Genomic DNA, 12,483 nt, shown 5'->3' on the forward strand with positions numbered 1-12,483 from the left:
CCAAGATCGCGCCACTGCATTCCAGCCTGGGTGACAAGAGCGAGACTTCATCTCAAAAACAAATAAACAAAAAAAAGATTTAAATAGCCTTGTGTAGCTAGTGCCTACCATATTGGATGGCACAGGCTAGACAGGGGTTAGCAGCTGTGGACATATATGGAGAAGTGTGCTGGGTTCTTGCTTCAAAGAGATCAAGGTCTGGCGTAGGGTAGGGAGAGGAAAGAAGGACAAATGGACTACCCAGCCGTGAGGCTGCCCCCAAGAGCTCCCCTCTAGCCCAGCACTCCTCCTTGGGGCTGTCCTTGACAAGGGCGCTCTTCACCTCCCTGGCCTCTGACCAGCCCACATGGAGGCAGAAGGCAGAGCTCCTGTCCCAGCAGGCAGTCCTGAGCCAGGAACCAGGTACTGCCTTTACCTGATGATGTTGGCTGCAGCCTTCCGCTCCTGGGTCAGGAGCTCCGGATCGTGCATGACTTCTTCCAGGAAGCCGATCACCTTGCATTTGAGCTCATCGTTGGTCTCAAAGTCCTGCCGGGAAGGTGTGATGGGTGGCTCTGGTTACTGTTTTTGAGCTGTTCTGCAGTGGTGTGGGCCCAGGCCAGAGGAAGGAGCTCCAGTTTCTATTCTGCCCAGGGCAGGCTGACCTGCCTCATTTCCTTTCTGCTGGCTTCCTGGCAGGGCATGAGAGGCTCTCCAGGCCTAGAGAATCTTAGATAAAGGAACTGGGGCCAGACCAAAGCCCGTCCTTCAGCTGGCTGCACCCTTGGACCAGGGAGGCACAAACCTACCTGTACCCCTGCTACAGGCAGGGTGGATAGACAGAGGCCCATTGTCCCTTCCATGTCCTTGGTTCCCTCCTAGGGAATCTGAGCAGTCCTCTGGGAACATCAGGGTGGCACATTTGAACTCCCTCCCTCCTGCTGCCCCACTGCCAGCCATCAGCTCACTCTGCCCACAGCTGCTTTTGGAAGGCAGCTGGTTCCTGGGGCCATTGCCTGGTGGTCCCCAGCAGCTTGCCCAGGGAGGGCTCCCACCCACCTGAGAGTGCTTGGACACCCAGTGGCGGAGCACATTCAAGACACGATTGGTGGCTGCTCTGCGGATCACAAACTCCTTGTCTCCATTCCTCTGGTCTGGGGGAAACCCTGGCAGCATGTGTGGAGGAGGGGAGAGAGGACAGGTGAGGACAAGAAACAGAGCTTGACACTAGTCTGGATTTGCCTCTCAGATCTGGCTGAGCTGGGGCAAGGGGGTCATGGGCAGGGGGATAATAACACATTTAACAACTAGTGTCTGACCAAGAGCACAGATGTCATGGCTCCTCAGTCGACACGGTCCATGCATGCCCAGCCTCTTCCAGACCTCTCCATCTTTCAAGAGCTGCTGGAAGGTCCAGGAAGCCTCCCAAGACAGGGCCACACAGGCCCTCCCCAGGGACCAGAGCTCAAGGGGGCCCTTATTCCAGTCTCTGCTGGAGGATCAAGGCTGCAGAAGTGGCAGGTGGGAGCATGGCGGAACAGAGGTTGCCATGGGCAACGGGCTTTATGTCGAGTAGAAGTTGGCCAAGTAGCAAAGGGCGATGGGTGGGAAGGAAGGGGCCTCCAGGCAGGAGGGTCAGCACTAGCAAAGGCCTGCAGGATGGAAGTTTTGGGGTGGGATGGATAGCATTCAGCTGGGAGCTGGAAGAGGAGGGTGCAGGGAAGGCTGTGCTCTAGATGTGCAGTGGCCCTGGCTCTAGGTGTGGGGTTCAGGCCCTGGGTGTGTGCAGAGCCCCAACCAGTACAGAGAGGTAGGGGTTGTGACCCAGCACCTCCATAAGTGGAAGGCGGTGCCCAAGCCAAAATAATGATTCAGGAAGCTTCGTGTCCAGTGAGTGAGTGTAATCAATGGAAGCAGGGAGCTCCCCGAGGGGTGGGTGCTTTAACAGGACCCACCTGTACCATCATTAGCACACCGTAAACACCCACAGCAGAGCAAGTCCCCGGGACCATGTCTGCTATCACCTGCCACTGGGGCTGACCATGGGGAAGACCCTGTGAGCGGAGACCACCCCACATACCTGCACTGGCTAAGGACATCCTCCGGTACTTCTCCTTGTTTGGGGTGCCCTCGTTGGCCCCCGCAGTTGCTATGGCAAAGGCGGAGGCGGCCGACAAGGCACTGCGGTTATTGTCCAGCTCGCGACAGGAGGTCATGACGACTCCATTGTTATAGGAAAAGAGCGGGAACTCTGCAGAGAGGAGGGAACCAACCCTCAGCTGTCCCCAGTCCCAACTCCTCAGGCTGTTAGAAAATCAGGGGTCCTGAGGCTAGACCAGCCTCAAGAGCCAGCAGGCTGTGTCTTCAGGGTCCCAGGGCATGTCGGGTGGTGCTGGTATGTGTGTGTGTCTCTCTCTGTGTTAGAAGCTCTGGGGAGAGTCACACCACAACACCCTCAGGGCTGTCCCAGGTTGGGGAGCACCCTCCTGCTTCTGAAAAAGGTCTCCAGTCACCCCTTCCATCTTTCTGCAGCTCTCAACCCCTTCACCTCTCAGGTCCAGCAGGGCACGGGCCTGCCTGAGGGCGGCATCATGAGTTTTCTTACCCTCTCAGTCTACTTGGGATTAACACATAACCTGTCCAATGTCTGACATCCATAACAATTCATACTGATGGGCTCGTGGGCACAGTGGGATGGAGAGAGGATGGCTCTTGGAGTCCAGCCCACCTGAGTTGAAATTCTCCCCTACCCCCTACTAGGTATGTGACCTTGGGTAAGTCATTTAACCCCTCTGGGTTTCAGTAATCTCCTTTGAATAATGGGGATAAAGCTTCAAAAGGTGGATATAAAGATTAAAGGCAATAACATAGATGAAAGTACTTTGTATTAGGTGAAAAGCTATATAAATGCCATGGAATATCATTGCTACTAGTAATAATAATAATAATAATAATAATAATAATAATAATTTTTAGTAGTAATGATAGGAGAAACCTACTTTTGAAACCTTTGGTTTCATCTTGTCTCCGGAAAGCAATCTGGACTACTTAAGACAAAATAGCAGTATTTATGCCATGAGGCACAGGTGATTTATTTTAAGGACTCAAAGCTTATTTCTAAAATGTGGCTCTCCATGAGCTCTGTTTCTGCGTGTCTGAGCAGCTGTGGCAGGGCTGCAGTGCGTCCAGGCAGTTTCTCTCTAAAGCTCGGTGACCCTGTTACCTATTGGGTTTCTTTTGAAGGTCTGGATAGTGGCGAGTTCAGGCTGCAGGCGGCCCTTTGCATGTGAGAGCAGGGGCATTGGAGAAGGCTGTGTGAGGAGGGGGCTGCCCGGGAGGTGGGTCCCCTGGGAGCTCTCTCTCACCATTGGGTATCTCATAGCCCCTTTGTACAGGGGAAAGGGCTTTATGAAAACCGGAGACCAAGACTGCTTCTCAAGGACCCTTCAGGATCAGGAGTCTGAGACTGCAGGTGAGCAATGTCACCACCTCTTGGAGTGAGTCTTTCCCCTTATTTGAAAAACCTGGCCTTTCTGCAAGGTTGTCAAGATGATGAAAGGGGTCTGCGCAGAGCCTGACATGCAGTTCAGGAAGCACATTCTGAATCAGGATCTTCCATGAATGAGCCCTAGATGCTGAGCCTCCCTGCCCACTTGTGCTGGGTGGGCTCAAGGCAGTCTTGTTTGAAGTTGGGAGAGTGACTTGGTTGAGTTGAAGAGCAAGATCTACCCAGCCAATGTTCCAGTGCCCACAGCCCCTTCCTCTGGGGCTGGGGCGGGGGGTGGGGTGGGTTATGAAATAATCAGAAAAGTTACTGCTCTTAGGAGTCACTCATAAAGCATAAGGGATGACGCCCACTTGCCTTGACTCGACTTGACCTGCTGCCCTCTCCCAAACTGGAAATCTATTTGTGGTTTTGAATTGGTGCATTGTACCTGAAGAATTTTTGCTTTTGACTGATTTGGGTGTTGTTGGAGATTTAGTTGGTGATGTTTCAGTATCACCATCATCACTCTGGTTTTGATCAGTATCTGACTCCTCTCTCACGGAGACTTCTGAGCCTGGGAGAAAAGAAAGAAATAATTTTACTTTTCTCAATTTTAATTTTAAAATTTAAATATTTGATTTTAAAATTTATGTCCATAATTTACTGAGGCAAAACAGAGTAAGCTTGGGATACAGCCGCTGAAGACAGTTTAACAGCTTTGTTTCCCACAGGACTTATCAGAACCTTTCTCTTGCTAATGAGCACTGTCAATCTCCAAGGTGGCTTTTGCTCTACCAGGCCCTCTCAAACCTTACCAGACACACCCGGGGATCTTGTCGGAATGCAAATTCTGATTCAGGGGTCTCAGGTGGGGCTGAGAGTCTGCATTTCTAACAAGTTCCAGGTGATGGACATGTGGCTGGTCCACGGACCACAATTTGAGTCGCACGATCTCTCTCTTTTTTTTTTTGGTGAGGCTTATTAGTTAAGGTGACCACCTGCTCCAGTTTTCCTCTGCTTTTAACCTATTGCCCCATGCCCCTTGTCACTCTTAAAATATCCTGTCTTGGACAATTAATTATAGAGGCTTCCTAATCTCCTGGTCCACACACCCTGGGGAAGCTGATGAATTGTATTAAAAGCCTAGGTCTGGCACAGTGAGGTCTTGGTCAGAAACTCTTAACTGCTCTAGGCCTCAGTTTACACACGTAGAAAGTGGATTAGTTGCATCTGACCTTGAGAACGCAAAAAAAGCCACAGGTCTTCTCTTTAGACAAGAATGTCCACATGCACATGCACACGCACACATTTATACATACACAAATACCCATACACACATATACACACACACACAGTTTGGCACACAATTAGGTTCACGGGCTCCTGGATCACCAGTCGAGAAGCCTGGTACCGGATGACTTCTCAGGACTGCCTTGCGTTACATTTCAGAATGTGGAATTATGAAATTTCTGGTAGGCCATTTCCTTGGTGACTGACTTTCAGCTGCGTGCATCACCCATTAACTGCATGTGCCAGGGTGAGTGTTACTTGGTATGGAGCCTGGTGGAGGCTTTATCTCGCCCCAGCTGTGCCCTCTGCTGGGAGTGCCCTCTGCTGGGGGTGCCCTCTGCTGGGAGTGCCCTCTGCTGGGGGTGCCCTCTGCCTTCCCTCTTGCCAGCTCAGAGGAGAGAAATCCTTCCCTCTTCAAAGGCCTCCTCCTCAAAGCCTGGGGCGTCTGACCAGCCCCGGGTTGCACGTGGGTGCGTGCGTGTGTGCACATGCTCTCCTGTGCTAACCAAGACCACGCTCTTGGCACCCAAGATGTGGCGTGATCGGATCTAAATCAGAACCAGACCTGACACTTTTAGAACGGTCAGGAGAAACCCTGAGAGTAGGGAGGCTCCAGCCTGTCCTGGAATCATCTCCAGCCTCTGTCTCACACTCAGCATTCCAGGTCTGCCTGGCGTCCAGCTGTCCCCGAAACACACAAGGCCTTTTCCTGCTCCTCAGTCATTCCCATCCTGTTCCCATGGTCTAGAATGTTCTCCTTTCCTCTTGGTAAAAATCGAGATCCAACAGTTCTTCCAGGAAGCCTTCTATGACGCCCCTAATGGTGTTCCCACTCCAGCCCCTGTGCCCCTTGAGCATCCCCCTGACACATGCCATTCGTATCAGGTGTCCACATTTCAGTGTTTGGTCTGGGTCCTCAGCCAGACTGAATCCCAGGGGACAGGAGCTGCTGACGACCTCTTCTCTCCCGGGCCCTGTCCTCTGCAGACATGGACAAACACAGGGATGCCGTAGGATGCTGTGGTCAGGGCAGAGGGATGCCTAAATTGCTCATGATGGGAACTGACGCCCTTCTAAAGTGTGGTGATACCCTGGGAATTTCTGCCTGCCTCCCCCTGCAGCCTGGGCTCCCACATACGGCTACCTCTCTGCACCGCCCAGACTCTGTGCTGCCTCCAGTCTGCCTGGTGGGACCCCCAAGCCTCTCCCTTCCTTCCCCATGGGAGCAGGAAGAGCAGCCCTGAGGCCTTGCTGGGCCAGGCTGAGCCTCAGTGGGGCTGGGAGGCTGGGGGGGCAGCTCCGACGGCATGGCCACTCACTCTGCTTGCTGAGCGATGAAGGGTCTTCGGGCTTCTCAGGGGTCGTATCGCCCTCATCTGGAATCTTGTTGGTGAAGCTGCTGGACACATAGAGCTTGCTGGTGTCCAGCGTGGCTTTGCTGAAGGGCGACATGGCCGAGTACATGCTGGTGTAGCCATTGGAGTTGCAGCTGAGGGCGGCCAGGTCCAGGGCCTTGCCGCCGGTGATGATGGGGATGTTCAGGGAGAGCTTCCGCCGGCGGCTCGGCGACGATGTCTTGGTGATGGACAGGGGTGGCGGCGAGGAGAACTTGCGGGTGGCGCGCGGGGACTTGGGGGGTTCACCATACAGAAGCTTATTGTTCTGGCCACTGGCAAACAGGAGCTCCAGCGACCTGTGGGGAGGGCGGGGGTGAAAATGAGAGTTAGCGTAGGCCTGCCTGCCCGCCTAGGCCTGGGGACCATCTCTGGGCGGGGCTCGGAGTGGCAGCAACGACTCCATCATTCTTATGATCCCTGAAACCCAAACCTGGGCTGATCCTCTGAGCAGGGACAATGTGATTAAATGGCTTGGGGCCAAGGGTCCTGCTCTGGATGGTTTGGGCAGAGGATTTGGGGCTTCTATGCTCCGCCCCCCACCCCCTCAGGGCAGCAGCTGCAGCATCTGACCTGAAGTGCTAAGGGTCCCCTGACCTGTGGGCTGTGCAAAACCTCCCTCCATCCCACACAGGGCCTGCTCCCGCCTACACTCTCTGGCCTCATCCTTAGAGAGGTCCTCAGACATGTTTTGTGGAATGAGGAAGCTGAGGCTCAGAGACAGGAAATGACTCATCTGATGCCTCCTACTCTAAACCCAGGGTCCTTTCCACCTGCCTTGGGGCTTGAGCGGCCCTGTATGCAAACTTAGGGGGATGGGAAGCTGAAAGTGGCCCCTACGATCCTCATGACAGGGCTCCACCTCAGACCAGGCTGGAAACAGGTTATACATCCAGAACATTGCAAACCATAGCTTGTCTCATCGAGGCTGTCTGCCCCACGTTGCACACAGGACAGGATTTATCTCTTAACCCTCACTGTTGCCCCAGGACGTAGGCACTCTTATCCCTACAGGATAACTGTAGGAATGTCACAGGTAGGAAACTGAGGCTCGGAGAGGTTAAGGGACTCAGCCAAGGCCATAGGGCTGAGAGCTGGCTCTGAACCAGCCTCTTTGTTCTGCAGGGCACTGCTGCTGGGAAAGGAAGGACACTGTCTGCTGGGCCCCTGGGAATGATCTCAGTGACTTTTAGGGGTAAATCCATCCTGGATGGGATGTTTTCTTCTGCTTTCTCAGAGCCCTGGGAAGCTGATCATTGAGGTTTCAGAAGTTCAGGGCAGAAAGGCAAGATGTGCCCTGCCCCAGTGAGGCCTGAGGTAGGGGCAGGAGGAGGGAACAGAAGAGGGAATGGGTGTATTCTGAGTCGTTGCGTTGCTCTGGCAGCAGAGGTGTGGACTGGGGGAGAAATGGTGAGGCTCCTGGGGAGCCCTGGGGAGCCAGTGTGATTCAGGAGCTCTGCTCCAGGCAGCCCTAGAGCTGAGGCTCTGGCCTCACGTCTCACCTAGGGTGTTTTGGGGCAGGGCACTCAGAGAGCCTCTGAGCCTGTGAGGGCTGGGATGGGCTGTCCACAACTGGGATCTGGGTAGGTGGCCTCTCGGAAAAGATAATCACCTACCATTCCTGGACGGGCCCCTCCTGGAGCAGTGAGGCCCATCAGGGGCCTGAGCCAATCCCTGAACTTGGCCTACTGCTGGGCAGCCTTGGCCAAGTCCTTCATTGCCCCATGCCTTTTGGGAAGCAAAGGCTAAGGTGGCCTGCATTCCTTATGTTGACTCACTCCAAGTAGGCCAAAAAGGGCTCCATCGTTTCTCACAGTAGGAGGTGGTCTAAGCAAAGCAGGGGTAAGATAGATTCATTCCTTCCTTCCTTCCTTCCTTCCTTCCTTCCTTCCTTCCTTCCTTCCTTCCTTCCTTCCTTCCTCTCTCCCTTTATTTTTCTTTCTCCCTCTCCCTCTCTCCTTCTGTCCTCCTTCCCCTCCTCATTTCCTTTCTCTTTTTTCACCAAAGGAAGCACTGTCCTTTGGTGACGGTGGGACCCTGTGCTTCTAGGAGCAGGGCTAAGAGGTGAGAGCACCCTCCACACCCCAGGATCCCCAGGTGCAGATGAAAGAAGCTGAGACTGAGCAGTAGCACCAGGCAGGTGAGCTGTCCCTGCCTCTCTACAGAGGGAGGCTTGGTTCCTGGGGAGAGAGGGCGGTGGCAGTGTGTGTCCCGCAGCACCCCAGCAAGTGTTACTGCTGCTCCTCCAGGGACCTTCCAGGTCACCCCCCGACCCCGTGCAAGCTGAGTTTTCCTCCAAGGCTTGGAAGCTCTCCGGGCATGGGAGGAGAAGGGCACCTCAGCCACCTGGCAGGGATTGCACTGATAGGCTTCTTGTAGATGGTAATGAGCTTGTCCAGGACCACGATGGCGGTGGTGAAGACGCGGTAGGAGTGCAGGAAGGTGTTGAGGAAGTCGATGCTCAGGAAGCGCAGGTCCGTCAGCCTCTCCAGCAGCCGCTCCACACTGGCGTAGCGGATCTGCAGCACTTTGCAGGAGTTCATGGTTTTGCTGAAGCGAATGTCAACATCATCACAATATAAGGAGGCGTCAGACCTGAGAGGGGAGGAAGGATGCAGAGGTGATGTGGGTCTAAAGGCATCTGAATGGCACCCACCAGGCCTGCTCATCACTGCTTCCCCCACACACTGACAGCCCAGGATGGTCTAATTAAGAGAACAAGCTTGGGAAGGATGACATTGAAGGAGGGCTACAACTTCTTTTTCCCAATATCCTAAAAACTCTCCGTTATAAAACCCCTAGAAATACTGGAGAAATATTACAAACTTAAAAACATTTGTTGTTGAGTTCACAAGATGTAAGGAACTCTGTTCACACAAATGTGTATGTGGATGGGGTGCAGTGGCTCACGCCTGTAATCCCAGCACTTTGGGAGGCTGAGGAGGGAGGATCACTTGAGGTCAGGAGTTCGAGACCAGCCTGGGCAACATGGTGAAACCCTGTCTCTGCCAAAAATACAAAAGTTAGCTAGGTGTGGTGGCCCATACCTGTAATACAGTTACTAGGGAGGCTGAGGCACAAGAATCGCTTGAACCCGGGAGATGGAGGTTGCAGTGAGCCAAGACTGTGACACTGCCCTCCGGCCTGGGTGACACAGCGAGACTCTGCCTCAAAAAAAAAAAAAAAAAATGTGTACATGAATGTTCTTAGCAGCATTATTTGTAATAGCCCCAAAGTGGAAACTACCCAGGTGTCCATCAGCTGATAGTGGAAAAACAAAATGTGGTTTTGATACATTAGACCCTGTAATGAAGCATCTTAACTTAGCCTATGAATCTGTTCCAAAGCCTCTAGAATAGTTTGTCTGGTAGTGTACCTGGAGACCACAATTGCATCAAGGTCATTGCCTGCATGACACATCACTCTCCTCGACCCTGCACTCTCCCCAGACACCATGAACTTTTTTGCCTCTGAACCTATGTTCATGCTGTTCCCTCTTCCCAGAATGCCCTTCCCCCTCAGTCATCTAGCAAACTCCAGCTGGTCCTTTGAGGCCAGCTCTGATGTCCTTTTCCATAAGAAACCATCCTCAACTGTGCCAGGTAGATCTATCACTCATCTTCTGGACCTCGCCTGGATTACACAGATTCCATTTTACAGCATGCACTACAAAGCTTTCTAATAATCTCTCTATGTGTCTCTCTCTCACTAAACGACGAATTTCCCGAGGACAGACACCCCACCTGCTCATTTCTGCTTCCCTGGTCCCCTCCCTGGTCCTCCTGTGAAGAAAACCAGGCTTTAGATTGGTGAGCAGATGGGTCCTTGAAGTTGTCAGTTTAATCTGGACATTCCATTCACTTTATCGCCATCATTGTTCAAAATTCTGTTATTTTTTTCTTTCATAGGTGATTTTAATTTTATTTTTGTTTCATCCACTCTCTCTCTTTTTTTTGAGACAGAGTTTCACTCTGTCACCCAGGCTGGAGTGCAGTGGTGAGGTCTGGGCTCACTGCAACCTCTGCCTCCTAGGCTCAAGTGATTCTCTCGCCTCAGCCTTCTGAGTAGCTGGGATTACAGGCGTGTGCCACCAGGCCTGGTTAATTTTTGTATTTTTAGTAGAGACGAGGTTTCACCATGTTGGTCAGGCTGGTCTTGGACTCCTGACCTTAAGTGATCCACCCGCCTCAGCCTCCCAAAGTTCATCTGCTCCTTTTGCTGTCTCAATGTTCACCCTTTCCAGAGCATGAGTGAGTACTCACTAAACATATAATGGTAATTGAGTGGGTACTCACTAAACATATAATAGTAATTCCAGCTGTGAGTTTTACTGGGTTATTGAAATGGATCTAGGAAGTAGGTAGGTAGGTATTATCATGTCCCCCATTTACGACTTGAGAAACCCAAGCTCAGAAAGGTTAAGTGACTTGTCCATAGTCACACACAAAGCTAGGGCTAGGGACCAGGGCTGTTGCCTTCAAGGCCAGACCTTTCTGCTGTACCCCACCACCTGTTCAGTGATGTAGTCGTGAGGGGAATAATTCCTTATCAACTCATGCAGAGGCTTAAAGACCTGGTGAACCTGAAACTGCCTCGGCTAGCTCCTGGCACACAGTAGGTTCATAAAGGGCTCACTTCATCAGAATTGAACAGATTGGTGGCCACTGGAAACAAAGGATTTCACACATTAAATCACGTTCTGCATTAAACGCATTACATCTGCAGTTCCCCAGGGCATGTATGTGAAGTAGCAAAAGGCCTGGGTTACCCAGATGATTGTTCTGGCAACAGCAACATAGCCCAGGTGGGAGCAGAGTCCTAGCGTGCACCAGGTGAGCAAGGCAGGCTCAGAATTCAGAGGTGGGAATGGAGGCCAGAGAGCCAGTGGGCTCCAGGGTTGGGGCAGGAAGGAGGGTGTGGTGAGGGGATTAGGCGTGCAGGTGACTGGAAGAAAATCGTGCCTGTTGCAGGTGAGGGAGGCTGCATTACCCAGGGCTTGGAGAGCTGCGTTTAGTAGGACACCTGCTAAATCCCTCTTGTCTCTGGGGATTGTTCAAACAAACGCAGTGGTCCTGGAGCCTGTGTTTTGTTTTTTCTGGTTTTTGAAATGTTCTATGTATTCATTTTTTAATTAGGAAAAGAAAAATAGTTATTAAAACAGAGTACATAAAGTTTCATTCCTAATGTTATATTTTAAACAGCCTAATACAAAAATAATCCACATATACAAAACAGATGAACCGTAACAAAACTAAGCCAAAGCACCATAATAAAAAATTAAAAAAAAACAGATGTTGGCATAGATGTGGTGAAAAGGTAACTCTTCTACGCTGCTGGTGGGAATGAAAACTAGTACAACGACTATGGGAATCAGTGTGGAGATTCCTTAAAGAAGGAAAAGTGGAACTACCATTTGATCCAGCAACTCCACTACTGGGTATCTACCCAGAGTAAAAGAAGTCATCACGCAAAAAAGATCCTTGCTCACGCATGTTTATAGCAGCACAGTTCACAAAAATGTGGAACCAACCGAAATGTCCATCAATCAATGAGTGGATAAAGAAACTGTGGTATATATATATATACATACATACATATATATGATGGAATACTACTTAGCCATAAAAAGGAATGAATTAATGGCATTCACAGAAACCTGGATAGGACTGGAGACTATTATTCTAAGTGAAATAACTCAAGAATGGAAAACCAAACATCGTATGTTCTCACTCATAAGTGGGACATAAGATATGAGGATGCAAAGGCATAAGAATGACACAATGGACTTTAGGGACTCAGGGGGAAAGGGTAGGAAGGGTGAGGGATAAAAGACTATAAATTGGGGCCGAGGGTGGTGGCTCACGCCTGTAATCCCAGCACTTTGGGAAGCTGAGGCAGGCAGATCATGAGATGGTCAGGAGATCGAGACCATCCTGGCTAACACGGTGAAACCCTGTCTCTACTAAAAATACAAAACATTAGCCAGGCATGGTGGCACACATCTGTAGTCCCAGCTACTCGGAAGGCTGAGGCAGAAGAATTACTTAAACCTGAGAGGCAGAGGTTGCAGTGAGCCGAGATTGCGCCACTGCACTCCAGCCTGGGTGACAGAGCAAGACTCGGTCTCACAAAAAAAAAAAAAAAAAAAAAAAAAAAAAAAAAAAAAAAAAAAAAAGACTACAAATTGGGTTCAGTGTATACTGCTGGGGAGATGGGTGCACCAAAATCTCGCAAATCACCACTAAAGAACTTAGTCATGTAACCAAATATCACCTGTTCCCCAAAACCTATGGAAATAAAAAATTAAAAAAAAAACCAAAACAAAAACTAAGC

The 12,483-nt window shown here is 51.1% G+C and overlaps 1 protein-coding gene across 6 annotated transcripts in view; it reads right to left on the bottom strand.

Annotated features, from left to right (window-relative positions):
- The window catches only part of RASGRF1 (Ras protein specific guanine nucleotide releasing factor 1), a 127,282-nt gene that overhangs the window by 38,038 nt on the left and 76,761 nt on the right, over window positions 1-12,483 (bottom strand). The window contains exons 14-21 of one of the 6 annotated variants that reach the window (XM_030814881.1): window positions 11,140-11,262; window positions 9,894-9,932; window positions 8,497-8,745; window positions 6,076-6,449; window positions 3,915-4,040; window positions 2,060-2,230; window positions 1,039-1,145; window positions 416-528 (exon numbers count right to left, since the gene is read on the bottom strand). In XM_030814881.1, the coding sequence (XP_030670741.1) occupies window positions 416-528; window positions 1,039-1,145; window positions 2,060-2,230; window positions 3,915-4,040; window positions 6,076-6,449; window positions 8,497-8,745; window positions 9,894-9,932; window positions 11,140-11,262 (1,302 nt within the window). Of the gene's footprint in view, window positions 1-415; window positions 529-1,038; window positions 1,146-2,059; window positions 2,231-3,914; window positions 4,041-6,075; window positions 6,450-8,487; window positions 8,746-9,893; window positions 9,933-11,139; window positions 11,263-12,483 lie in introns of all 6 variants that reach the window. The other 5 variants (XM_030814880.1, XM_030814883.1, XM_030814882.1 and 2 more) reach the window with 5 other exon arrangements.

This window comes from Nomascus leucogenys, chromosome 6 (genome assembly GCF_006542625.1).
Source record: "Nomascus leucogenys isolate Asia chromosome 6, Asia_NLE_v1, whole genome shotgun sequence".
NCBI lineage: Eukaryota > Metazoa > Chordata > Mammalia > Primates > Hylobatidae > Nomascus > Nomascus leucogenys.